The 27,304-nt window shown below is 39.3% G+C and overlaps 1 protein-coding gene across 1 annotated transcript; it reads left to right on the top strand.

Annotated features, from left to right (window-relative positions):
- The first annotated feature begins 3,303 nt into the window (after positions 1–3,303).
- Positions 3,304–27,080, top strand: s1pr2 (sphingosine-1-phosphate receptor 2). Its single transcript, XM_084114058.1, has 2 exons — positions 3,304–3,945; positions 24,116–27,080. The coding sequence occupies exon 2, from the start codon at positions 24,222–24,224 to the stop codon at positions 25,332–25,334; it is 1,113 nt and encodes a 370-aa protein (XP_083970184.1). The 5' UTR covers positions 3,304–3,945; positions 24,116–24,221; the 3' UTR covers positions 25,335–27,080.
- Positions 27,081–27,304: the final 224 nt, after the last annotated feature.

Raw genomic sequence — 27,304 nt, forward strand, 5'->3', positions numbered from 1 at the left:
CCACAGTTGGTCAAAGCAATGTACTTCAACTTCCAGTTGTCTGCTTTAATTAATCATTAACTAATGATTTGCAAATGTATCATTATGTTATGACTTTACTTGTTGAGGCACATGACTATTAACTAATTGTTAAGTAATATGCCATTTTGGTTTTGACATCCACACTAAGCCATGGATTTCAATTTCCAACCATGTACAACCAAGATTTCACTGAGTCCGATGAACCTTGTTCATGGCACAGGACTATGTCAGGTTAAGCTTGAGGTCGTGGGACACTGAAAACACGCGGTCGAGCTTTGCTATTTCATAACACTGTGCCTAGACTGGACAAAGACAATAGAACGTCCATTATAGTCAGTGATACTGGATGCGGCGCGACACTACACGGCAAACCCCGACAGTAAACCGATGCCACACTCTATTTCTGACGTACTCTGAGCTCTTGTGCTAGTTCTGTTACGAAGGACAAATGGACTTGCGATGGTCTGTCATGTCCAGTGTAAACACAGTGTAACAGCTTCAGGAGTTCAGATTCTGGTGTGCTGATATTTGTGTGCAGCCCAACTCACCCATCCTTCAAACACATTCACCGACATTACATTCACTGCATGTGCAAACTGTCAAAACCCATAAATGGCATATTACTTAACAATTAGTTAATAGTCATGTGCCTCAACAAGTAAAGTCATAACATAATGATACATTTGCAAATCATTAGTTAATGATTAATTAAAGCAGACAACTGGAAGTTGAAGTACATTGCTTTGACCAACTGTGGTAATTAACGCATTCATTTACACTTTTAGTTAATAAAATAAGTTATTAAGGAATTAATACATCATGACACATTTAATTAATAACAATTCATATATTACTTAATCTATTAATCATTTAGAATCTTTATTAGTTGCTGATGCAGTAATCATTAATTAATGGTTTAGTTCTTCATGAGTCATACATTAACACATGATTATCTGTGCATTCGTTAAGCATGAATTAATGCAGATTAGTGCACCCTTATTGTAAAGTGTTACCAAAATATTTGACTTCAGAATGTTGCAATTGACCAATCAGAATCAAGTACTGGGGGCAAATTTTGTAGCGTGTGTGTATGTGTGTATACTGTATTTATTAGTATTTTTAACTGCTGTTGTACAATGACAATAATAAAGCAAATGAATTATTTTTTGGAACCAAAATGTTGTCTTATTACACTTCTCAGTATAGACACTTAATATTTTTAATAGATAGATAAATAGATGTCACATTTATATATAGACAAGTGTGTTTGATATGTTAATACTTTAGGAAAGGTTCCCTTGCAAGGGCATCATAGTGGTAGTAAATTCTTATTTCTTATTTGAAATTCTTTACAAAATAATAATATTCTACATCTTAATATTAAGAATCGTGTAGAATAGTGAGGATTCATACCTGCTTTCGCAACTATTAAATCACATATTAAAATATGAAATAATTTGTCCTATTTGCTGAATGACAAAGGATATGCCCTTTTCATTTTCAAACTTCAAACAGGAAGTAAAAACTTTGCCTACGTTAGAAACAATCTAAATTTAGCAGCATCCTCTCAGAGCAGCAAGCGAGACCACATGCATCAAGCCCCCGTGAGAAAGACAGTGACACAAATGTGGCATTTCACAAAAATGTTTGATGTTCCTAAATAACGCCTGAAGCATTGAAGGGAAAATAGCAATGAAAATTATTCTGAATAACAAAGTTGTTCTCCTTTAGCTAGAGGAACTCACACTGACCGCTAACGTCTGTCCTATGGAGGGTGAGGCGCTTGCAAAAGACGCTGGCATAAACCACATCAAAACGGAACTTCTTTGGGTAAAACCTGATGGTGGAAACCAGAGTGTGGCAGACCAAAATACAGAGCATGTGTGAGATGGGTTCCTGAGGTGAGTACCAGGAACATTCATAGATCTTCCTGGTGGTGGTGGAAAGGACTGGGGGTGATCAAATCAGCTGCCAGATGTGGAGGAGTCCCAGGAGCCCTGTCACATTCTCACACACAATGCAAGGCTTGTGAAGTCACCACAGGAAGTGAGGTCAGGGTTCCTGACCCCTCCTCTGAGCTGACAGAAATGTAGAGCTCAAACCGGAGTCTCTTGGACTTTTGTAAGATGCATCAATCCGTTCGTCAAAGTATATGGCAGCGAAACCTCTGAATCCATTCAAACTGTTCTAGATGGGTGTGAATTTATCATTTGAGTATTTACATCTCAAAAAGGGTCAAATCAGCCCACACAATGCTGCTTAAAATGAGACAGGAACGACTTGGAGGTGGATGTGTCGTTATCCAGGATGACTCACTGATTTCCATACACGCTCGAGGGGCTTATCTACTCAACAGAATGAAATTAAACACATGGTCCTTATTAATGGGTTCTTGATGCCAGAAAGCTTGAATTTAAAAGTAGTGTTCAATGAAGCAAATCTCTTATGATTCATACCTGCCTTCCCTGTGCGAACACGATACAACATAACCCCAATGACAAACAAGCCTAGACCAAACGGCACACACCTGAGGCTAAACGTGTTCATCAAGACAAAAAAAATAATTATACTGGCAGATATCAACGCATACATCAGTGATGATAGGAAAAAGGAGAAGAGAAAAATAAACCGTTGAGCCGAGCATATTCTAGTGAATCAGCAAAGGTGCTTAACACATGTATGAGCAGATGTCAAACAAGACGTATAATTTTCCCCTGACCACATGAAGTCTCGATATTAGGGTGGTATAGCTCACTGAAACAAGATGATTTGAATGTTGATTGTAAACTCATCCGCTGAAGGGCACTGAGGATGTGTAATGTGTAAAGAACCAAGTGTAATTTCCTGCCTCAAAACATTCTCATGAGGTGGCAACTGCAATTGCATCTGGTTGTTCAGGCCACAGACATAAACATCAGCATTCAGAAGTTTGGAAATCCCACAGTCTACAATTATGGAGGTGAAAAATGACAAAGGACATTCCCTAACAGATAGCAATCCAATCAATATCAATCCAAAGTTACTTGATTCTTCACCACCAGATCTCACCATATAATTGAAGCATTCATATGTATTGTTGCCTTTGTTGTAGCTATAAAATGTCCAATTAAGCCATATTGAAATATAGTAGTTAAATCAATAGCTCTCTGCCAATTAGATACACATGCCAATCTGTGTGAAAAAGAGGCAAAACAAAGTCAACTCAGAGTAGAGAGGAAGTGAGGAGGTGGAACCAAAAAAAAAAAAAGCCAAAAAACTCAAAAAAACATCTGGACCTCATTTCTACCCGGGGGAGAGAGAAACTAAAATACCACCATAAATGTGACTTTTTTTATCTTGAACATTTTCATCGAGTGGAGAAAACATATTTTTGACGACCGTCTGCAATTATATATGTTTTTGTAATACATTTATTTTCGTTAACAGGCAAATTAGGGGTGTAAAAATCATTACCCAGGCCAGGCGTCCTAAGCTCTTCCACGCTAAGTTGCTGAGCGCGTGCGAGTGCGGACGTGCGCGCGCGCGTCTCTCTCTCTGTCTGTGTGTGTATTACGTCTCCGCGCACAGATCGCGAGGCTGTTGTTCTGGCGACCAGCTCGTGGAATTAACAATTTTTTTATTAAACGGAAAATACAGCAGTAACGGACGCGTCCTAGAGACGTCAACGCAAACTCAAGAGTATTTTTCTTGCTTTTTTGACGTTTATCTTAACCATGGCTGCACTAATGATTAGATTATCTGAAGAAATGACTCCGCAAAAGTTTTGACTTTTATTAAATCATTTGCATTGTTGGGGCTCTCCAAAACGGACCCTTGAAGACTCGATCAAGCGATTAGGAATTACGGAATTTCATGTAAACTTTGTAAATGAAGATTAAAAACATCGGCACGCGCTTCTACTCTCTGTCGGACATCGCACATGGGGTGAGTTTCACTGCACTGTAACCAACGATATCGCACTGTATACATAGGCTAGTCAAATGTTCCTTGGTGTTTCAATAGCTTTATGTCTTCATTCATTTTCGTACCAGTGCGATAGACCTGTATTTTAATGTAGTGAATGACCACCACCCCTATGCAAATGTTTAAGACAGGTGTGAGCCCTTCTCAGAATTCACTCTTTAACAGTAAATTGTGATGTTTTTAATTCGTCAACACCAACACGTTTCTATCACCATCACCATCTCGCATGCACCGATCAGATAATGAAATCTATGAGATAGTCTTATCAAAGCCTTCGACACATGCATATTCCACTAGTGTCAGTTGAAATGAAGTGTGACATGCAGTGTTTTGCATAATTTACGAGAAAGTAAACCGTCAATGTTTAATCACACATGTAATGTGTAACACGCATGCGGTTAAACATTGACCTGCATCATCCAGACCTGCTGGACTTCATGTGTATTCCAGCAGCTCTTCATTTGTCAACAGGGACGGGCTCTTGCTGGGCTCATTGCACGCAAGGAGCTTTGAGATATTTGTAGCCGTTGCAAAACCCGCCGTGGGGATTCGTCCATCCGTCACCGAAAGGATGGCATTGTTCTTAAAGGTCGTATTAATAAGACAAAAGACTCTATTATGGCATTATGCTGCTGGACTGAGTTTCTTAAAGGGATAGTCCACCCTAAAATGACAATTCTGTCATCATTTACTCTTTCTGTCTTGAAACGCAAAAAAAAGAAATGTTTTAGGGGATTTTTACTCAAAACACAAGATATATTGTTGTCTGACAGGAATTTAAAGGGATAGCTCACCACAAAATGCAGATTTCGTCATAATTTACTCATCCTCATGTCGTTGTAAACTTGTATGATTTCCTTTCTTCTGTGAAACACAAAAGCTTGTGGCACTTATTGCTTTTTTTTTTCCTTCATGTAATGAAAGTCAATGGTAGCTGAGGCCGTTCTTCTGCCTTACGTTACCCGAAGAAACCTGGTTCTTGATAACAGTTTTCATTTTCAAAGTTTGTTGAAAGTCTTTGTTTGATTTCAACATCATTCATGCTTACACACGTACAAAAATAGTTGCAAGACATACAAGAATCAGTTGCGTTTTTATGAAGCTTGATAGTAAAAATCAGTGCCTATCCTCTTAGATGTAGGGTTTTTTGTTGTTCCATGGAAGAACCAAAAAGCATTCAGATTTTGACCAACTTAACCAAATTTTCAATTTTGGGTAAGGCTATCCCTTTAAGGTTTTTTTTTTATTATGAAACTAGACAATTGTACAGATTTAGGTCAGCTCTATTGTACAGATTTTTGTTTCCCCTGGAATCCAAGGCTACATTGAAAAGCCATTGCGCTGGTTTCTGAATTTAGGTCATAGTATGGAAATGCACCCGTCCCTTAAGTCCAGAATAATCATTCACTAACAACAACACCTCTCTGAGATAATGACTCAGAATCACAACTGTACATTCTCTCCAGGACAAGAAAAGGGGATGGGGTCGAGATGTTTTTGTAATCCGCTTTGGTGGTACACAATGCCTCCCTTTACAAGATAAGCTGATATGTGAGAGGAAACGCTGATTATCACATTGAGAGTTGTCCATCTATCATTCTCTAGTGTGGGTGTGAAATGTGTGCTAGGTTACGTTATTCTTCTAAAAGCTTTAAATGGAATGATTGCATTATCTTGTCTGTTCTGGGACTGCATGCAGACTAGAGTGCTTGCAGATGCGCATGGGGATTTCTGCATGCTTTTTAAACTGCTTAGATGGAAACAGCATTACTAAAGTGGGAAAATTATGATGAGCAGAAGTATCAGGTGTTGGATCTGTTTGATGGTTGTGGAGATTCTTGTCTAGGGTCTTGTGTTGAGGTGGCAGCTTTTCATCACGCTGCGATCCGATCTGTGGACGGAGCTGATATGGGCAGCATGTAGTCCGCGTTGGCATCATGTGATGCCATGCTTCATTAAACCAGAACAAAACCAGCCACGCTGTCTCAGCTGACCACCACCAGCGTTCTTCACTCACGTTCACTCTCTCAGCCCATGTCTACGTGAGAGAGACTTCAGCTGTGGTCTTAATTTAATACATTACCCACTGTGACTCTATCACCTGGTCCACATGGACACTCCAGACTTTTATTGTATTTTCTGTTCTTTTTTTTCCCTGGAACTCTGCGGAATGCATTTAAACCGCATGACAATTCTATCATCATTTACTGGAGACAAACTTGAAGTTTGTTAGCTGGCAGCGTAAGCTGGTATCAAATTAGCCTAAATATGTTAAGACACAGACATTCCAATTCCAAGGAAGTCTCCCGAGCTTTCCACAGAGTTTTGCGTGCCTGGATTTAGCGTAGGCATAACTATGACTCACCATGCCACTCAGAATTTTCTCCAAGTATTCACTTTCAAAGCCTTCAGATATGAGTTTGGTGAGCTTCAGCACAGGTTGACTGTCTGATTGTTACTTTACTGGCGCTTTCTCCTGAATTCCCCTGACCTTCATTTCAACTCTGTCCCATAAACACATGTTTCAGAATGAGGTTCGTTCCCCATGACTTGGCTCTGCATGCCCACAGGTCGCATATGTGCATGCAGACGTCAATGAGGAGGGATTATGCATGAGAGGCGAAGTTAAATACAAAAAGTGAATAAATAAACAGAAATCTAAGCAAACGGAAAGATAAATAAATGTTGCAGGCGGTGGTGGGAACTGGAAGTGTGGGATTTTTGGGCTTGGTCACATGAGGGGTTACGGGTGGGGCCATGTCACTGTGTGGGCGGAGCGATTCCTCAAGGACTTTTGCGTTTAGCATTTTGGCAACAGGCGCAGAGCGCTTGCAGAACGTCCTGAGAGAACCTTCTCTGAGGAAGACTGAATCCCTCAAGCCAGGCAGAGCATTTAAAACAGGTCCACCCAAAAATGAAATCACTTAACTGCTCATGTCCATCTCTCTTTTCCCATGTTAGTCTGGACTAACATTTAAGAGCAGTTATTAATACTGCGGCGAATTCAAACGCTTTCTCACTGGATCACCCAGTGCTATGTAGTAACCTGTTCTGACCTCACGAGAAGCGCTGTTTCGTTCCGTTTTCATTTCATTTGCTGTTTGATGTTTTTCATTGGAAACAGAAATGGCAGCTCTTATTGCAGTCTGGAGCCCTGCCATATAATGGAAGTAAATGAGGACAGGGGAAAAAGTAGCACTATAAAAGTAGTCTAAACGATTTCTGCGATTCTGAACTTGAGAATTCGTAAATTCATGAATGAAACATTTGGGATTTGTGAACCGAATCATTGAAAACACTTCAAATAAATGATTAGTTCACAAAACGGTGCATGGTTCATATCAAGATTTTCAGTCAATAACTATGTAACTACGCTTTTTGTCATTTTGACCGTTTTCATTCACTTTCAATATTTTGAAAAGAGTGGCTAGGATAATTACCTACAAATTAAGCTTCAATGTTCTCTGTTTGAAACAAAATGCGGTTAAGGAAATCGTCACAATCAATTTTGGGTGTACTCCTTTAAGAACAAAAGACATTTTGTACAGGAAGGTATTATGGAAGACGGTCATCTTTGATGAACCAATATGTTTTGTTGTTCAGGAACTGTTGGCGCTCAGGGATCAATGCATTGTCTGGTCAACCAGTTCAGCATTTTTTCCAATAATGCTAATCAATATCTTTGGTGATATTGATAGAGACTGGGGTTTCCAGTGCTTTAGGGCTTCCACTATATATTATTAGGCACTATATTATAAGGCAGCATGCCATCTTGCCTCAGCCAAAAAACACTTTTTCTGGGTGTGGCAGCTGGAACAAAATAAACGCCTTCTGTTTTGGAGGGTGCTGCTGAGCAAGTTACAACTCACAGCCGGCAATATTGAGCTTGCAGTATTTGTGCCAAGAATTGGGAGTGTCGCTGTAATGACTTGCCTTTGCTTGGGCTGCTAACCTTCTTCAATGCACACACCCAATCACTTTCTTACACACAAAGACTTTCTTACTCTATGTACAAACAGTAGCATGCATATTTAGTGTTCACAAAGACAATCACAAACACAATCCCATAAATTGATGTTGTATACATCACAGTTACTTAGCCCAATCTGTCTGTCTCACACAGACACATGCAGACAAGGCTCAGGGGAAGCTCTCTAAATATTTACTGAGCAGCGTTTCACTTTGTCCATTTTAGGACAGTTTTGGAGCCATGGAAGAACTTCTAAAGGTCTCGCTTTCTATTCATGTCTAGCATCTGTGCAAAATTACTATTTATGAGTTTATTTTGCAAAACATCGCCTATAACTGATATAAATCTGCCATATACAGTAGAACGGCAAATCTGGCTTAACACTGATGCAGGTGTACACAGATCTTAGCTTCAGAAAAGCAACACAAAGGTGAATTTTGGGCAATATAGCCTAATGTCTAGTATGTTTCCGTTGTACTTAACTTGTGGGTCTTAACATAAAATCAGGTCACAAATTAGTTACTGAAAGTGTTTTAAAAAAAAAAAGCAACTAGTTGTATAATTGTGGGTAGTTGGAATAGTAAAATAAATAGCAATTTTTAGAAGATGAGAGGATAAAAAAATCAATGATGTCAAAGGCTGTGTATCCAATCAAAGTTTACTGCATTAAAAAAATAGTAATATGACCTTTGCTAGAATGAATACTGGTTAACTTGCAATGAGGACAAACATGTTTGTGTCAACCACAATGTGTTCTGTGCAGTGAATAACTGGCTTCTGAGAGCATGAAATAATTAAAATTCATGAGACATTTATGTAATGTTAATTTTGCATAAATGCATGTTAATATTAATACATTTTTATGTATGTTTGATTTTAAAGAAATAGTACCCAAAAAATGTCATGATTTATACACCCTCATGGCGTTTCAAACCTGTATAACTTACTTTCTTCTGAGAAGGACAAAAGAAGATATTTTGAAGAAAAAAAGAAAGAAAAAAAAACAGGTTTGGAAAGACATGAGGGTAAATTTTAAGCTTTTTAGTACATTTTGGTATTGTGTAAATTGAATATTTTGGTACGGTGTTGCTGAATGTAAAACCACTTTGTGTGCTGAATGATGTCGCAGCTTTCAAAAGTAAAGAAACCTTGCAACGGCGTAGTTTCCTCTGTAAATCTGGCACTCTCTTGTGCTACGATAATGTTAACCGTTTTACTGGCCACGAAGAGGTTTGGAGATCGTTTTTGTGTTAGTGAGCCGTAAAACATTTCTGAACGATTTGTGGCTTGAAGTACTCCATAAAGTGGTGGATATGTAGTGATGTGGTCACAGTGTGGTTTTCAAGCGTCTACCGGGCATCGGTACGTCCAACTGCATTAAGTTTCCAGCAGGTACTGAAAGAGATAATGCCAGACCCGCGCACCCTCCCCCTCGTGATAGACAGCGTATTGTTACCCTGACTGCTTTTGTTTGTGCACCTGGAAGAAGCCCACCGAGGAAGCCCTGTTGGAATGAAGAGCCGGATTGCTCGCTAGAGCTCGGCAGATTAAACTGTGGAGGGGGGGCTTTGTCCATCAAACCTGTTCTTTCAGTTGTGGCATCTGTGATAGGATCAGGCCCATCCTCATGCTAACGCAAAGTCATGAATGTCCATGAGTGGCAGAAAGACATGGATCCTGCCCACATGGGGGCTTTTAGCATGACAATAGCCTGGCTCTTTGCTCTCTAGTGGGATGATACTGCTGTTACTTATTTGTTTTTTTGCAATCATTTGATGAAACAGATCTTGCACAACTTCATCTTGTCTTTTTACTGAAACGAAATGAAACTGTTGACATTCTTGCATAACTTGGCGGTTAAACGTTTAGACTAAGAGATAGATGATTTCAGACATTTTCTGCTGGGGAAAAATGTTCTCACTTCTCTTAAACAGCCACATAAATCGTTGATATTGTGTAATCGGCTGGTCTGGTCTGGTCTCCCTCGACGATGAGAAGTCTCTTCACGAAATGTCTTCTGAAGTGACCCGTGGCGAACGCACGGGTCACTGATAGACTTATGTGTGGGGATACAAATCAAAACACAAATGAGCAGACATGCCAAAGCCTGGCCCCTGAAACTCAATATTACAGAAAAAACATACGTCAGACAATGTTGTATATTAGATTTACGGCTTGCTGTGCCAGTAATACAGTTAAAGGCCCACGTGATATGATTTCTGACTTCCCCCTGTAACATATCCAGCACTAATAAGCCTGTTGAATTTGATCTGCTTTGGATCGATATCTAAACCACACCCTATGGGAAATGAAATGACAAAGGGCATTATGCATCAGTTGTTTTTGAGGGCACTAGTGGCAGTCCAGACTCACTATAGGCGCCCTAAGCAAGAAAAGACATAACTAAAGGTATGTAAAAAAAAAAGACCAGCAAATATGATAATCCCTGCTGCTTAAAATTTAAAGACAGCTGTAGGCTATATATTTATGTATAAAGGCCATCATACTCTGTAAAATAGTAAGCATGATATTATAAAGACAACATGCTGTTTGCATGTTTGGTGTTTTTTTAGCATGAAGGTTTATGTTTTTTGGGGGGCTGGACAGTGCATGGAAAAGAGGAGCTTTGACATTTTGTTCCACAAAAATGGTGGGTAGATGGTGGAGTAGATGGGACTTCTGCCGGATTTCTTCTGTTTTTTAACCTATGATAATCGTGCAACTTTATTTTAGATAATATAATATATAATATAATATAAATGTGTAAATTTTATCATTATTTTATGTAGTAGTATATCTCATAATTTAAATTAATATATATTATATAATTTAATAGAAAATCATTGTTTTTTGAAGTTGCGTTCAAAATCTTGGTTCAAAATCAAAGACGGATGTGCTCTTTTGGTTTGAATGATGCTTCTGATAAAGAGCGGAGGATGCCTTTGAGTCTTTGACTATAGTAGGGCGTTATGAGAGACAGGAGGGGAAGTAAAACTTTCATTTTTACCATGCCAGACACTCTGCGCGTGTCTGTGAGGAAATCTAGTCTTTATTGTCCCAAATGGACATGTAATATGTCAGGAGGGTCTGGGAAAAATGGAAGATCATTATGCATTTTTGAGACATAGCCAATTCTTGTGTTTATCGTCATTTAATACAAAGAATATGTGAATCTTAACACACCCACAAACACAAATATGGAGTATTCCTTAGTGCATCTGTTATAGCATGGGCACTTTTTTAACATGTCCACTTTCAGGTCTCCCCCATTCTGTTTCTTATCCCATCTGTCATTGTTGGATGAAAGGTACCAGACCATAATACAGCTTCGTATCACAAAAGGCAATCAAGACTGCTTTGTTCGTCGTTGTGGGTGCCTGTTTCCTTTGTGGAGTCTCCCCCTCTTTAATTCACAGCAACAACCCCCAAACCCTTGACTGTCCCATGACACAACTGACGCATATGAGAAACACATGCGGGTCACATTTGCACAATGGTACAGTGTTGTCATGAAGATCTGGCAGTCTTTCGTCTGTCGCGAACATGAGCACACACACGGGACACACACATCCCATGATAAAGCAGAAGAATATGAGCATGGGTGGGGTTTGCATTATGGGGGAACAGGAGCAGGGCTCTAGAACAAAGCAAGTGCAATTTCTGTTCTAGGACCTTTCATTAAAAGATACTTCCTATGTGGGGACAACAGCAGAAAAGTGTGAGAAAAGCCGTGCGTGTGAAACTTGATCTTCTGCGGTTTAGATTTAACTCACAGATTGTCACGTTTATAACGGGGATGTGCTGCAGAGTTAAAATGATCAGTGCTCTTAGTTTGACAGTTCTGTCGTTATTTAATTTATGGTTGACATTTGATGATTCTGCTGATGTGTGGACTTCTCATCCTTGACGTCGAAGGTCTAGACATGCCTAAACCAGCAGTATAGGTTCTTTGGTAGATTAAATAATGAAGTAAGATTGCATTAGCTCTTGATCTAATGAGCAGTAGAGACGGCGTGACCGTGGCTGTGGTTCTGAATTAATCCTTCCTGATGTTTTTAATCACCCTCTTGTGGGCCGTTCCTTTGATCTATGTTGTAGACATTTAACCGTAGGGGGTTGGGGGGGGTCCGTCAAGAATCTGAATCAGAAGTGAAGAGCCTGTGGCTGACAAGAATTGATAAGAGTGAACCTTGTAAGTAGCTCAGAGTACTACTAGGCTACCTCAACACACTTCAACATCCTCACCACACCACCAAAAACTGTATTGTGTGTATATATATATATATATATATATATATATATACTGTATTGTACATACACACAGTTTGGGGTCAATACGATTTTTTGTGCGAATGAATTAAATTGATCAAAAGTTACTGTAAAGACATTTAGCTATAATGTTACAAAAGATTTTAAATATTAAACAAGTATAAGAAATGTTTCTTGAGCTGCAAATCTTCATATTAGAATGATTTCTGCATCATGTGACACTGAAGACTGGAGTAATGATGCTGAAAATTCAGCTTTGCATCACCGGAATAAATGACAATTTTAAAATATATTAAAATAGAAAACTGTTATATTAAATTGTAATAATATTTCACAAAAAAAAAACATAGTCCAGCACTACCCCCAATGTCCAGAATGTGAGGCAGAAGGGTTTCTCCACTCCACTGTTTCTTTTTACACAGCTCTTCGTTTCCTGCCGCCTTTCTTTCGCCCACATGCTAAGAAATGCATCGGCAAATAGACATGACAAATGTAAACCATGAGACACTGACAAGTGAAGAGTAGACTTAAGCCACACAATATTGACCAATGTTCTGAGAGGAAATAATACAGCTAAATGTAAGTTGAGTGGAAAAGCAGTTCTCTCTTTCTCGCCTGTTTTCTCCCCTCCCCCGTGCAGCCGAGGGCAAACGTATACACAACTTTCCAATTGCCACTGAATTACTTTAGCAGAACACCGTGTGTCCGTGTGACACCCCGCCACTGCCTCCTAGCCGTGAAAGTGTGCCTGGGCTTTGCATAGTCAAAACCAAGGCTTAATTAGTGGAATTAATTGAGAGAAGTAAAGATAAGTAGATTGTTATCAGGTTGTTCTTCATTGAAATGAGGGAGTAATTAATTGTGCATACTACTCATCCAAGTATCACTGTTTCTGTTGCTTTTACTTAGGAAGATTAGCGATGATATTAAACTTAAGTTTAACTATGAAAATGAATGATACCGTGAATTATGCAGCTTATTGAGGAGAGGTGGGGAGTTACATAGCTAAGCGATCAGATGATTTTGTTTTGCCTAGTGGATTATAAAATGGACGAAAGAAAATAGACTTAAGCCCGAAGCATACTTTGGTTTTTACGTGCACGCTAAGGTGTGCATATGCACGTGACAAATTTCATCATCAGCATAGTATATGCGTTGTTTGCACACAGCCGTTTTTTTTTTTTTTAATTGTACAAACTCAGTACGCTCATCTCGCACATGCAATTTAAATTGTTTTGCACTAATTAGTTTGTCATCAAGGTGGCAGCACTGCCTCCGTTAGAAACGGATGAGACAGAACAACAACAACAACAGCAAACTACTAGAGACGGTAACAACCATAGATGCACAAGCGCTTGTGTGAGCGAGTTAAAAGGTTCCCACAATTTTCACACCATCTAATGAAAAGGCAATGCGGTTGGTGGTACACATACACAAAGCATTTTTTTTTTTACACTTAAAAAATAGATACCCTTAAATAGCATGTTTAGGGATTTGGTAATGGACTTTATGGTCAGGTTTAGAATCAGGGCATACAATTTCTTACGATTTCACCATCTAGTACGAATTATTATGACATAGAGACTTGGATGTTTTTGACTTGGGGCCAGTTACCTTAAAAAACACTCTAGCAAACAAACTAGAAACGTACCTCAGCTACTGCATAGTAACTACCCACATCACCTCTGCATTGTGCACACATACTATACTCACATTTTTTTCTGAAAACCGAAAATGTACTCAAATTATCTTCTGTTAGAAAGTGGCCCTTGTCTGCCACGTTGACCAGTGATGCTGATGCAAGATGTGACTTTAAGTCTGGCGTGTATTATTACACAATCCCTTTTCTAGTGTGCTTGGGTTTATTTGGTATTTTGCATGCTTAAGCAACTTAAGTATGTTCTGTTTTTTTTTGCTATGCTTCATAAAATGCCTGTGAAGTTCCTCTCGAGGTTTTGTACGTGAGATATGGCAGACCATATCAAATCACCCGTATCTGCTCCATTACAAAGCACTGCACTTGGGAGCTGTTCAAAGATTTTTTTTGGCACTTTCCTCATGACTTTTAAGTGTGTATTGCAGCAGAAGTTAGCATCCTATCTGTGGTTTAATCTCAGTGTTGTTTTTTCCTTAGCATGACACTATAGCTTCTGCTTCTCAACATAACTATTGATGAACAGGGGTGAAGTCTTGAGACATAGCCTAATAGCTTTGTGTACATGTATCTATATATACTGAAGTGTTGTGTCTATATGTTTGCTTGTACAGATGAGAAACAGATAATCATTTGTTGTGTTATTCTGCTTTGTTTCTGAGATGTTTGAGATCTGCCCTCTAGCTTCTGTATTATCTAAATGCCTGGTGCTCATCCACGTCCTGGAGATAAGAGTGGAGATCATTTCAAGGGAGGCTGTTGTCTGCTGCTGAGGACAGATATTTTGTGCTTTAGTGTATTCAGATGAGTCAGAAGAGGAAAATCTCTCCAGATAGAGGATGGACTCCCTAAAACTTTCCCAACACTCATGCACAAATCTTTTACTTTTTATTTTATTATTATTCTACTAGGTGGTCAGGGTTCTCCCTAAATTTCAGGAGGGGAGAGGAGGGGAGGGGAGGGGAGGGGAGGGGAGGGGAGGGGAGGGGGGAGGGTAAAACATATATTCATTTAAAAAAATGACATTGTTCAGTCTGTTTTCTAAAGGCTGGTCAGAAACCAGTTGATTAATCATAATTATTTTACCCTCTTTATGTCTTTTTTTAACAGAAATTTGCCTGTTTTCATTTTCACCCTCCTAGAACTATAGATTCTTGCTTACAATGTATCATATCTCTGTAAAAAAAAAAAAAGGCTTTGGAAAGATATTGTGAAAAAATGGTATACCAATTTTATTAATTTTTTCTCTAAATGCATGCTTTTAACAGTACTGTAAAAGTTAAGGTAAAATCCAGATACTTGGTAGTTCTAAAAAATCTCTCAACTAATACATAGTAAATATTTTCTAAATAGAATTTGAATACTTTGGTAGTCACAATATAAAATCCAATTGATATTATTATTATTATTATTATTATTATTTTGCAAACAACATAAAAAAACATGATTACTTTACTTTATGAAAACAATTTTTACTTTGGATGAAAATATAGCTTATTGCTTAAGGGGATTATCATATGTGGAAGTGGTTCAACTGATCGCAAAACTTGCGGTTCGGATCATATATCAGTTTTTGAGTCATGGATCAGATAATTTTTCAGATCAGCAAGAAAAAAATAATAAATAGTTGGGGGGGACCAAATGTAACTTTGCTTTCCGTTTACTAAAACGCACACTTTAAGAACTTCGATACCACAGCAAAAACTACTAGCCTAACTAATAAAGTTCAAACATTATTAAAGGCAAGTGAACAGTCAATAAAAAAATAACAAATACACTAATTACAAGCATAGATAAAGTATAACAAAGTTACAAATAAGGTAAGGTCTAACCGTAGTGTATTCAGGTACAGAAATGTAATAATTAGCCCTAAATGTAAAATAAAACTATAGTGTTCACTGTATAAATTAAATATAGATTAATCTTGTTGTTTGATTGCCATTAATGACATAAACAGCAACATTAATTTATAGGCTGCTGTCACTTTAAGAGATAATGCATGGATCCAATATAATGATACACATCCTATGTATTACTCAGCTGTTTACGTTCACTTCAACCGACTGTGTTTGAGAGAACACTTGCCGATTTTGACATCAATTTTTGTGTACATGTATCCTTTCAAGCGCAAGGAAATGCAAAAGAGGAATCAATTCTGTGTTTGTGCGCTATATATCTGAAGCTCGTCTCTCTGTGTGTGCGCCTGTCTGCACAGATAACGGCGTGCGAGGACCAAATTCAGTTCCCTTTTCCCTCTTCTTGCGCTGGAATGGTTTAAAACTGCTTGAAGGCGTAAACTGGCAAGATAAACACCTGCAAGTGATAAACTTTCACTCTATGATGATTCAACTTTGCAAATAATCCGCGAATCACATGCGTGCCGAACCGTGGAGCCTGGATCACATATCAACTACGATCTATTTAACCCCTAATAATATGTGGGATAATAAGCGTAGATGTTAGTTATGACATAATGCATGTTTTATGTCATAACTAACATCTACGCTTTGGCTTTTGAGGCCAGTCTGTTACATCACAGTCTGTCTGTCAGCATTGCAGGAGTACTGCCTCGGTTTCCAGAACTCTGATGCTTTCTAGGAATGTTGCCGTTTTCCGCGCGGCCGATCGATGCATGGTTATGATGGAGAGACGCTCTGTGGAACAGTTAGAGGCGGCCCCAGGCTTTGTTACAGAGCAGCAGCATCGGTGCGCTAGGATGTTCGGCGTGCATTGGTGTTAAGGCTTGCTTCAGCTTGCCCACATGCTTCTTGATTCGTGAGAAAAAGGCTACATGAAGCGTCAGATGCAGCTTGGCTAGATGCGGCGGTATTATTGTAGGACAGCATGCTATCTGAAGACATTAAAACTTTGTGGTTTTCTCTGATATAAGTGTATTTCACCCACAGCCTTCATTCTACCAACAAACAATGCAGTACAAACACATTTGTGTGGCTTATAAAGGAATGTTCTTGCAAATGCAAGTCAGGTTACCGCATTACATATGCTTTTTTCACTTTTGCCACAGTTGTGCAACACTCCAACATGCATTGACACCTGTGCAATTGTAAGTTGACATGTACGTACATTTCTGTGCACTACAGTTCAAACGTTTAGGGGTCAGTAAGATTTTAAAGACATTAAAGATTTAGAATGTTTAAAGTTTAGAATGTCACAAAAGATGTCCATTTCAAATAAATGCTACTCTTTTAAACTTTCTATTCATCAAGAATCCTGAAAAAAGTGTATCACGGTTCCTTTCCACAAAAATATGAAGCAGCTCAACCAACATAATTTCAACATTGATGATAATAAGAAATGTTTCTTGTGCAGCAAATCAGCATATTAGAATAATTTTTGAAGGATCATGTGACTTTTTCTATTATTATTCTACTAGGTGGTCAGGGTTCTCCCTAAATTTCAGGAGGGGGGAAAAAATATATTAATTTAAAAATGACATTGTTCAGTGTGTTTTTTAAAGGCTGGTCAGAAACCAGTTGATTACTAATCATAATTATTTTACCCTCTTGATGTCTTTTTTTTTATATAAATTTGCCTGTTTTTCTCTAAATGCATGCTTTTAACAGTACTGTAAAAGTAAAGGTGTGACACTGAAGACTGGAGTGATGATGCTGAAAATTCAGCTTTGATGACAGGAATAAAAAAAAAAAAAAAAAAAAAAATTACAATAGAAAACAGCTATTTTAAATTATTTTCTCACAGTTATTTTTACTGTATTTTTACGTTTAAAAAAAATCGTACCAACCCCAAACTTTTGAACATTAGTATACCTGTTTTTTTTGTGTTTTTTTTTAACAAACTAAGAATTATTTTCGGTAGTAATCATCAGCATGCCAAAGACACTGCCAATAGAGATTGACTTGAATTTAACCTGTAACATTCCTTTCAGATGAAATTTCTTAAACACTGCATTTGTTTTATTGTATACACAATTAAATATCCAGTATCGATTAATATGCATTCAAACGTAACCAATATCGGTAATTAAAAAAACGTGAATTTCAGCAAAAAAACAATTGGTACCGATTATATTGTGCATCACTAGTTCTAAAAATATCACAGAAATTTTCAAAAATCACAAAATAATGATTATATGGGAGAAGTGCAGTGATATGGTGAACAGGCATGAGTAGCCTATATTATGGATTATAGCGCACTAGGGATGTAAGGATATTTTTACACCGGTATATAAACTTGTATAAACTATATAAACCGGTATGTTATTCATACAAAACTGGTATTACTGATATTTTGAACGCATGCTCGAATTCGTGCTCTCGCATGCTCTCTGTATAGGCCTATAATTTGCGGGCATCAGGGAGCCGCTATCTATCAACAGGGTATTGAAATCGCTTTTGAATGTGCGCTCACTTTTCACTTTCGCTTTCGAATTCGCAATCACGCCTACTCTGTGCATAGGGAGTGCATAAGGGTACTGACCGCACATTTTATAAGATATTTGTCAATGATGCTCATGATCTGCAGCGACTCTATGGAGCAGAGCAGACGCTCTCAGTTTATAACTGTAGCATCCATTGTCCAACTGAATGTTTTTTTATTTCTATAGAAAAGCAAAACGACAGTGGGGTTGGTGCCACGGTGGGCATGTAATGTAATTGGTGTATGGCCGAACACCACGTAACACCGGTAACACCTGCCTGTAGCATGCTTGAAATTCTGTGTTAACCAATCAGAATACTCAACCAGGACTATTTGTTTCATAAACTGGCATATATACTTTTAAAATATATTTTTCCAGTCGCGGAAGTACATGTCCGACCTGGGCCATTAGCATGGTGGAATGAGAGAGTGTTGAATAGAGCTTTGTGGTCTTGGGACTCTCTGTGTTCTATCACCTTCGCTGCATTGACTGGCTTTGAATCATAACTCTTTTGGCTTAGCGAAACAGATGGAATTTTCCTCCCCCATTCCCTCCCCACCCGTCTGTAAGTGCTCTGCTTCACCCTTTTACATCTGATTTTATGGAACCAGCTAGCAAATCAATACAATTATGTATGACGTACATCTCTCCAGGGTAAGGTATTATCAGTTTAATGATCATGTGCTATGAACTGATTGCATTTTGATATTACTTGTATTGCAGTCCCTCTACAATGCATTAAAATCTGAAAGAACATTTTTGCGTGTACAGTGTGCGTAAGTGTGATGTTCTGGTAAAGGTTTCCTCCTGCCCTTTAGCACGTTTGTAGGATTTGCATTTGAATGCCTTTGCATCAACCTGATGTGTTATAAAATTCCCCAAGAATAAGCTCTAAGTGCATTTGTGGTGGAGGTGAAAAAATGCGGTCATGTGGATGGTGACACTTATCACGATTGGGACAGGATGTAGTATCAGTAGCTCATCGGTGCCTGAAGCTCTTTATAGAGCGCAGCAACAACATTAGCACAGAAAGAGAACTTTGCTCATCTATTTACTGTAGACGGCAAGGCTGACACTCAAGCTGGACTAACATAGGTGGCATAGAGTAGGGATGGGCATTTTTCAAAAAATATTGTATTCAAATATTTGGACTCAAAAAATGTAATATTCGCATTTTAGTTTATTTAAATGACGTTTAACAAGAAATATATATTTTTTTTATTCAGCAAGTTTTTGTCACCATTTCTGAACAAGCTTACGATTAGGCAGTATACTGTACACAACAAGCTTACGTTATATCTTTCAGGTATTATTTTAGTTTAAACAGTATGTGTAAACAAGAAATATAAAGAACAAAAGCATTTAAGCTCAAGCAGCACGAATGGGGAAAAAATGCTAATAAAGTGTTTATATTGTTTCATATGTTCATGTTGAGAAAAACAATAATATCCACATGCTCGGGTGAGAACGCGCTGTGCTGACAGGCGTTGCAGGGACACAAGTAACGTGTGCTATGCATAGTTTCTCACAGCACTTTGTGTTTTCTATTCTTAAACCTCTCTCCCTCAACGAAACTTAAAGGAAGCGTATGTCTCGCGGTCATTTCTCGGCACATTCTGGGTTTTTTAACATACGTGATGGCAAACATGAGAACCAGCCATAACAAGCTGAAGTGAAACATCTGCCAGTTAGATGTTTTGTTTTTTCCAACTGTGTGTGGTTGCTGACGGTTTGTGCAAGCTGCAAAGATGTAAGATCTCTCTAGAGAAAGAGGCAACTGGTGTCCAACTGATGCTAGGTAACAGGTGCGTTGTAGGAAACACGGTTGCATAGACGCCACTAACTAATTGGGGCTTATCAGGTATTGCTGGAAAGTACAAACAACACCTGGAGCCTTTGTAGACTTGGGGATGTGGGCGGAGTCCTGCCCGAGTCTGGGGTCATCAGTTCAGGTTTCACTGACTGTGGAACGAGAGATGGTAATCATATGGTTGCCTTGTTCTGAACTGTAACAGTGACCTTTATGATGACTCAGTTCTGATATCTACAGCAAAGGTTTCTCGAAGTTATGTCTGTCTGTCGCACATTTGACACATAACGAGCGGCTTGTTGCCGTGCCTCAGCTCATTTCCTGCCGCACGTATTACACCTGTAAGAATCCGAATAAACTTCCTCTGCTCTGCTTTTGTGTCTCTCACTTCCACTGAACCTTTCCCACATTAACTGTCTATCTCTCCACCAGTCAGCTATCAGGTTTGAACAGGATGTTAGTCTTCTGACACCACAAACACTTCCTGTGGCCTATAACAGCATAGTTGTGTACAGGAAGACTGCTCTTCTTAGCCAGCTGGACTGAGGAGTCCTGCTGCTGGCGATGCATTCACAGTTTTGTCTGTGTGCCCTATATATGAACGTCTTGTTTATCTTTCAGTATGATGAATATGGTTTTCTGTAGAGGAAGAGACAAAGGATTTATTTCAGACAGGACGATCTGGCGTCCCTTCCAGTCTGCAGTTGCAGGACTGGGCGGGGATGCTTGTAAAGTGGGGCAGGCCGGAGACGGCACTGCCGACAAACCAGCCTATCAGGTTTCACAAGCTGACAAATCCCATGATGAAAGTCGGCAAGGTCTCCAAGGTAACACCGAGGACCAGAGTGCATGTGAGCGGGAGCTTGCAGACGACACAGTGAAATTACAAACACAAGTTGTCAGTAGCGAAACTACCTACTTAAACTTGTTCTGAGAGTGAAATTTCAGTGGGTAGACGTAGAGCTGTTTTGAAAATGCGTCCTTCAGTTTCTGAGAAGGCAGCTTACACATTTTGATGGGTAATTGAAGTTCTGGTCGGATGCTATGAGCTATAAGTTGATTGTTTACTGAAAATAGTTTGAATTGTAGAGCTTGCATTTGGTAGTTGATGCATGGTGTAATTTTGGAGCACAGTGTGCCTTTGGAGAGTATCAAGTGAAACATAACCTGGACAAGGAGACCATTGTTCTTCGCTGCTGCTCAAGGAAATGGCCTTGCTGGATATTATTGGCATTTGGCAGCAGGTTTGTGGCACTGTCTGCGCAGCTGTACCTTATTGTGTGTTTGTAGGTGACTGAGACACGTTTCCTGGTATGTTTACATAATTCCGCATCTGTGGGTCTGTATGTGAGGGGGTTTGAACTGTGTGCAGCGAACAGAGATGTCGAAGTGAGGTGTGTGCGTCACACAGATGTCTTAGATTCCTGCCTTTGTCTCCAGATGCCATTCCACATGGTTGCATAGTCTCTACAGTGACTCTGGCCTGACGGGGGATTTGCGTCTTTCAGTGTCGAGGCTTTGGCAGCTTTGCTCTGGCTGTGCTGATGATGTGTCTTGAGCAGTGAAGAACAGCTATGTTTGAGCCCACTTGTGAGTGGTGTAGTCTTTTGTAACCACTGGCCTCGAGATATTCTAGCCAAATATCTTGATTCGTCTACTATGTTTAATCACAAAAGTATGCAAGTATACACCAAAGCACATCCCATTGTATTCAGACTTCACTCTAAGGGCTATGGGATGTACTTATTGGGGTCTTTTGTCATTTGTGACAGTAGGTGGCAGACAGGAAATTAGAGATCTGGACATGATACAATACCAGGGTTCAATGTAATGAGCATGTGTGCCTAACCACTAGGCCACAGCTCAAAGACACCTTGTGGCTAAATACTTTATCTCCTGGAGATCTCTTGTTTGCCCTTCTGAATAGAAACAAAAGGCCTGTTTGCATGTGATTTGACACCTTCATTTCTCTCATGTTTTTAATGTAAATGTAATATTTAAATCTGTAAACTATTTTAAATCTATTGTGACATACATCAGAGTGAAATGGATTATCAAAAAACAAAAACAATGTAGGTCATGCACTTGGTTCTAGCCATAGTTTGTTGATTGGATGGAGGCAGATCTGAATGCGAGCTTGCAATTAATAGCAAGAAAGGGACCAGGTTTAAGTGAGAAATCTGTTTTCACCAGAGGATGGAGTTAGGATATTAAAAAATTGTTTGATTAAAAATTAAAACATGAAACATATGTTTAGAAGAATTGTTCACAGTAAGATCGTTAAGATTTTTATTTTATTTTTATTCATATCTATCTATAGTTGAATATCAACACTGCTTGGACAAATATCTGCAGGCGTGTAGAACCATTCTGAAAAGTGGGAAAACACATGGATATTATGTTGGATATTACATTTTCCACAACTTCTTGGCTATAAAGTTGTTCCAGTCTTGATGGCATTACAGTTGCACGTTACTTGCCACATTATAAAAGGCACTGGGCAAGCAAACTGTATGACAAACTTTTTCAATTTCAGAATTACGCAATTTTAGCAGCTAGCCAAAAGCTGATTGGGGTTACTGTCCAGCCTAAAATACTGTAATTATGTGTAATAATGTGACTGTATGTCTGAGGCCAGGGCAGACACAAGTAATCACACTTGTTTGCTCACATTCTCTGTCTCTGACATACATAGAGCCTTGTTACTCAAATCTGTGCATTTTTATTCATTCAGCAGTCCGTCATCAATTACTAAACATTCTAGAATGTCAATCTCAGCATTTCCCCTATGTACATAGTCATCAGCAGTTGAAAGGGGGTTTTAGATTAGGGGAAAGTTTATAGCCTTTGAGGCCTTGTGGAATGACACTCTAGTCATTTGTGTTGGAGATCTTGGTGATTCTTGTGAAATGTGACAGACATTTAGATGACAAAGTGATGGTTTCTGTGACATTGTTTTACGCATCTTTTGAGGTTACAAGACGCAGTCTGAGAGTATTAAGACTAAGCATCCAGTCCTACATACAGTGCATGTTTGTGTAGGTGTAGAAGACTGTCTGTCACATGCACTTTCATCTTAGTTCATGGGGCAAGTACAGATTGCAGCTTAAGGACAGTTCTGGCATGGCGCCTTTACTCAGTAGGGAAATTCCAGAACACTACTTAAGCTATTTTTGGTTTCCAACATGTGTCTGATCAGTGCAGGACCACTGCTTGATCCTTAGATAAAGCATAGCGCACATTACGAGGATGAAGCTTGTTAGTGAGCAATTGTAGCTACAGTCCGGAGCAGAGTAACCTTTCAACCTGGTATTAAGATGTGTTAAATACATGTGTAAATGGGTTCTTGAATGTTTTATGTATTCTGGGATGTGTGTGTGAGCACACCAAATCGGGCGATTCCAACTTCACTGTGTTGTTCCAAACACAAAAATCAAAGCTCCCCTCCTAATCTTTTTCATTCACTTCCTTTCCTGCTCACTCGCGTAAGATGTTTAACATGAGTTTGTGCATTGAGTTGTATGTGTGTGCAGCACAGACTGATCCCATAAAAGTGATGTATAGTGTGATGATCTTGATGATGAAATCTGAACACAAGTGATCACAGGAGATTTGAAACCTTTATAATACCAGGTGGAAATGGTAATGCAGCTAGGCTGACGACTTCTGAAACGGATCACTGAAAACACATCTTAATACCAGGGGGAAACAGGACCTAATGTGCACAGGCTGACCAGATTTCACCTTAAGGTTTAAGTCAGACAAGACTTTGCATAGCATTATGTGAAGCATATCATTAGAGCTGACATGGGTGCTAAAATGGGTTTGAAAGATTTTTACCTGCAACAAAAGTGCAAAAAAAAAAAACAACTCTCCCTCATCTTCCATTGTTTGGACACACAAGTAATCCCACCTAAATTTGTTGCCCACTCAAACAGATGAGGTGCAGAAATGAATTTTTTTTATTATTTGGTCCGTTTTTTAACATTTGGCCTGCCAGTAATTGTTCTTTTTTGTATTTGTTTCCAGGTGACAACGAAGAGCTTCCTGGGCCGCTGAGACGTGACTTGGGGCTGGGCGTCTCGTTTCCTGTGGCCCTGCTGGCCCAGACAAGCTCAGACAACCTGCCCTCTGAATGACTACTGGCCGTCCGGTTGCAAGGCTTTGCCAAGCTGTCACCATGAGCAAATACTCCCAGTACTTCAACAATACCGTCATACAGGTCCACTATCAATCTGCCAAGCATATGAACGATGCGGATTTTAGAGACCGCATGTATGGTAAACAAAGCCTGGACACCCTGAAAATTTTATTTGTCATTATCTGCAGTATCATCATCTTGGAAAACCTCCTGGTGCTTATTGCCGTGTTTCGCAACAAGAAGTTCCACTCGGCCATGTTCTTCTTCATCGGAAACCTGGCCTTCTCTGACTTACTGGCTGGCTCTGCTTATATCGCCAACATCTTTCTGTCAGGCCCTATGACATTTCAATTGGTGCCTGTCCAGTGGTTCATACGAGAGGGGACCGCTTTCATCGCCCTGTCCGCCTCAGTTTTCAGCCTGCTGGCTATCGCTATAGAGCGCTACATTGCCATCACCAAGGTCAAGGTTTACGGCTCCAACAAAACTTGCCGCATGTTCCTTCTGATCGGAGCGTGCTGGGTGATGTCCATCCTTCTGGGAGGTCTTCCCATTATCGGCTGGAACTGTATTAACAACCTGGACGATTGCTCCGCTGTCCTGCCTCTCAACACCCGATACTACATCCGGTTTGTCGTCACCATATTTACCATCATCTTGCTGTCCATTGTGATCCTTTACGTTCGCATCTACCTTATTGTGCGCACCAGCCAACTAGAGGCCACCAATTCTCCAGCTTACGCTCTCCTGAAGACCGTCACGATCGTGCTGGGCGTCTTCATCATTTGTTGGCTGCCTGCCTTCACCATCCTTCTCTTGGACACTTCCTGTACGATCCAGCAATGCCCTATCCTCAATAAAGCTGACATCTTCTTCAGCGTCGCCACGCTGAATTCTGCGTTGAACCCGTTGATCTACACGTTGCGGAGTAAGGACATGAGAAAGGAGTTCCTCAGGGTTTTGTGCTGCTGGGGGCTGTTCTACTGCGGCAGACCTCCTCACCGCTGCATGGTGCCACTCAAGAGCTCAAGCTCAATGGAGCACTGCACCAACAAACACGAACATCAGTCGACTCCCATCATGCAGGACTGCACTACCTGTGTCTGATTTCGGCTCCACAGTTCCCAGGTGCTTAAAGATAAGGGGAGACTTCATCTTGGAGGCAGGGCACAGAAGACAGAAGCGTTCAGAGACCTCATGGATGAAATGAGAATCACAATCAACGTCTTTGGACTCTTGCATTCAGAGCAGATATCACAGGTGTGGTACTGGACTCCCTTGTGCCCTTTGTTACTTCTGTCCTCGCAAAGGTTTCTGACCATCACAGAATAAGACCATCACATATTTGACATTTTCAGGCAAATTAAAGAAAGCCAAATTCAAATGGGAATATGTATTTTAGCTCTTTGACAGAACACGAAAAAAACAAAATGTAAAATATTGCACTTTGTAGACTTCTAGGCAGTTTGGAATTGTATATTTCTCCTATGCTGACTAACCTACCAGAAGTCAAATACAAGATGTATCCTATCCACAAGTTCGGCTGCCACTGTCATGGTTCAGAGATATGAGAGGACATGTAAGGATCGACAATGCACTGAGAGGAATATGAGATGGAATGTAAGGATCGACAATGCACTCCACATGAGCCAAACCACCACGCATGCTTGCAGAACCTTTCCTATGTATTTATCGAATTACTTGATATACATAACACCCTTTGATTACCGACAAGAAAAGTATTCCGCTTCATTGTATTGCATGAAAGTCTAACCTGTGTGAAAACTAATATGTATGGCAAACCTATGTACAATTGTCAATGTTACTCCTATTTGTCCATCTACACTCACTGTCCCTTTCTGTTTTTTTTTTACATTCCTAATTTTTCCTAAGAGGAAAGCACACTCGGTATATGATTACTGAAATCCTGAAATGAGTTTCTCACAAAATTCTAGATCTGTTGGCATGACAATATTGTTGCGTCGCTGCGGCAGCGTGTGCTTCGTTTTGTGCCCTCTTGACTAATGGAACTGAATAGAATAATGAAGTGTTACAGGCGAACATTTTCGCTGATCGACAGTATTAATGAACTTTATTGTTCTCCTGTTGATTATTGAGCTTGCAGCAACAAGAAGGCTCACACACTGTGAAGTATTAACAACATTTAAAGTTAGTTGAAATTGATAGGCCATTGATGGGACAAATTGAGTATGACTTTATCTCTTTTGAAGGCATATTCATTCTGAAATATGGAGGATGTTAGGTGTCACCCTTTCTTTTTATGGATCACAAGTCTTCTGAAGAAAATTTAAACTTCCTGCAACCACAGGAAGTCCGGTGTTTTCTTATGCTTCCTCCTGTTGTTATGAATTTGACCTTATTGTTGTCATACGTTAATATCATTAGCCCAACACTTTCACTCACACAATCATACCCATTAACCGTTTGATCCCGACATGTTTTAGTTTCCTCTGTTGATTGGTTTAGTTCAGCAGAGAAAGCACTTTGGCAGCTCTTCCAATGCCGGTCTAATGTATTTTGGTTTTTCTATCTTTTTTTAATGCATGAAGAGTTTAAGCCTGTGTGAGCATCACTATCACTCCGTTCAATGTAAAACATTGCCTACCCTGTGGAACAATGCTAGTTTTTTTATGATAAATATATTAATGTATGTATGTATGTATCTATGTACAGAATGTATGTAATGTGTATACGTGTAGAATGTCTTGTGTGCAATAGCCTTGTGTTTAGTAGCAAGCTACCTGTGCTAAATCGGTACAATCCCAAACACTAATGTAGGTACATACACATTAGTTCATTCCTTTTTTTTAAATAAAAAAAATTAAAAAGTCATTGCTTGATTGTCATTCTCTAATTAATATTTTTTTAAGGGTGTTCTTGAAAATTATTATTGCTTATTGATTGATATCTAGATTGATTGACTGCGTCATGATTGCATTTATGCATTTAGCATATGCTTTAAAGGGATAGTTTGAAAAAAAAAGTATGTTGGTAACCAGACGGTTGATGATATCCATTGACTTTCATAGTAGGAAAAAAAATACTATGGAAATCAA

The sequence above is a fragment of the Abramis brama genome (assembly GCF_963993115.1).
Source record: "Abramis brama genome assembly, chromosome: 1".
In the NCBI taxonomy this organism is placed as follows: Eukaryota; Metazoa; Chordata; class Actinopteri; order Cypriniformes; family Leuciscidae; genus Abramis; species Abramis brama.

Bases quoted from the DNA above. Each gene is read 5' to 3' on its own strand.
- s1pr2 (XM_084114058.1), top strand. From the start codon at position 24,222: ATGACTACTGGCCGTCCGGTTGCAAGGCTTTGCCAAGCTGTCACCATG.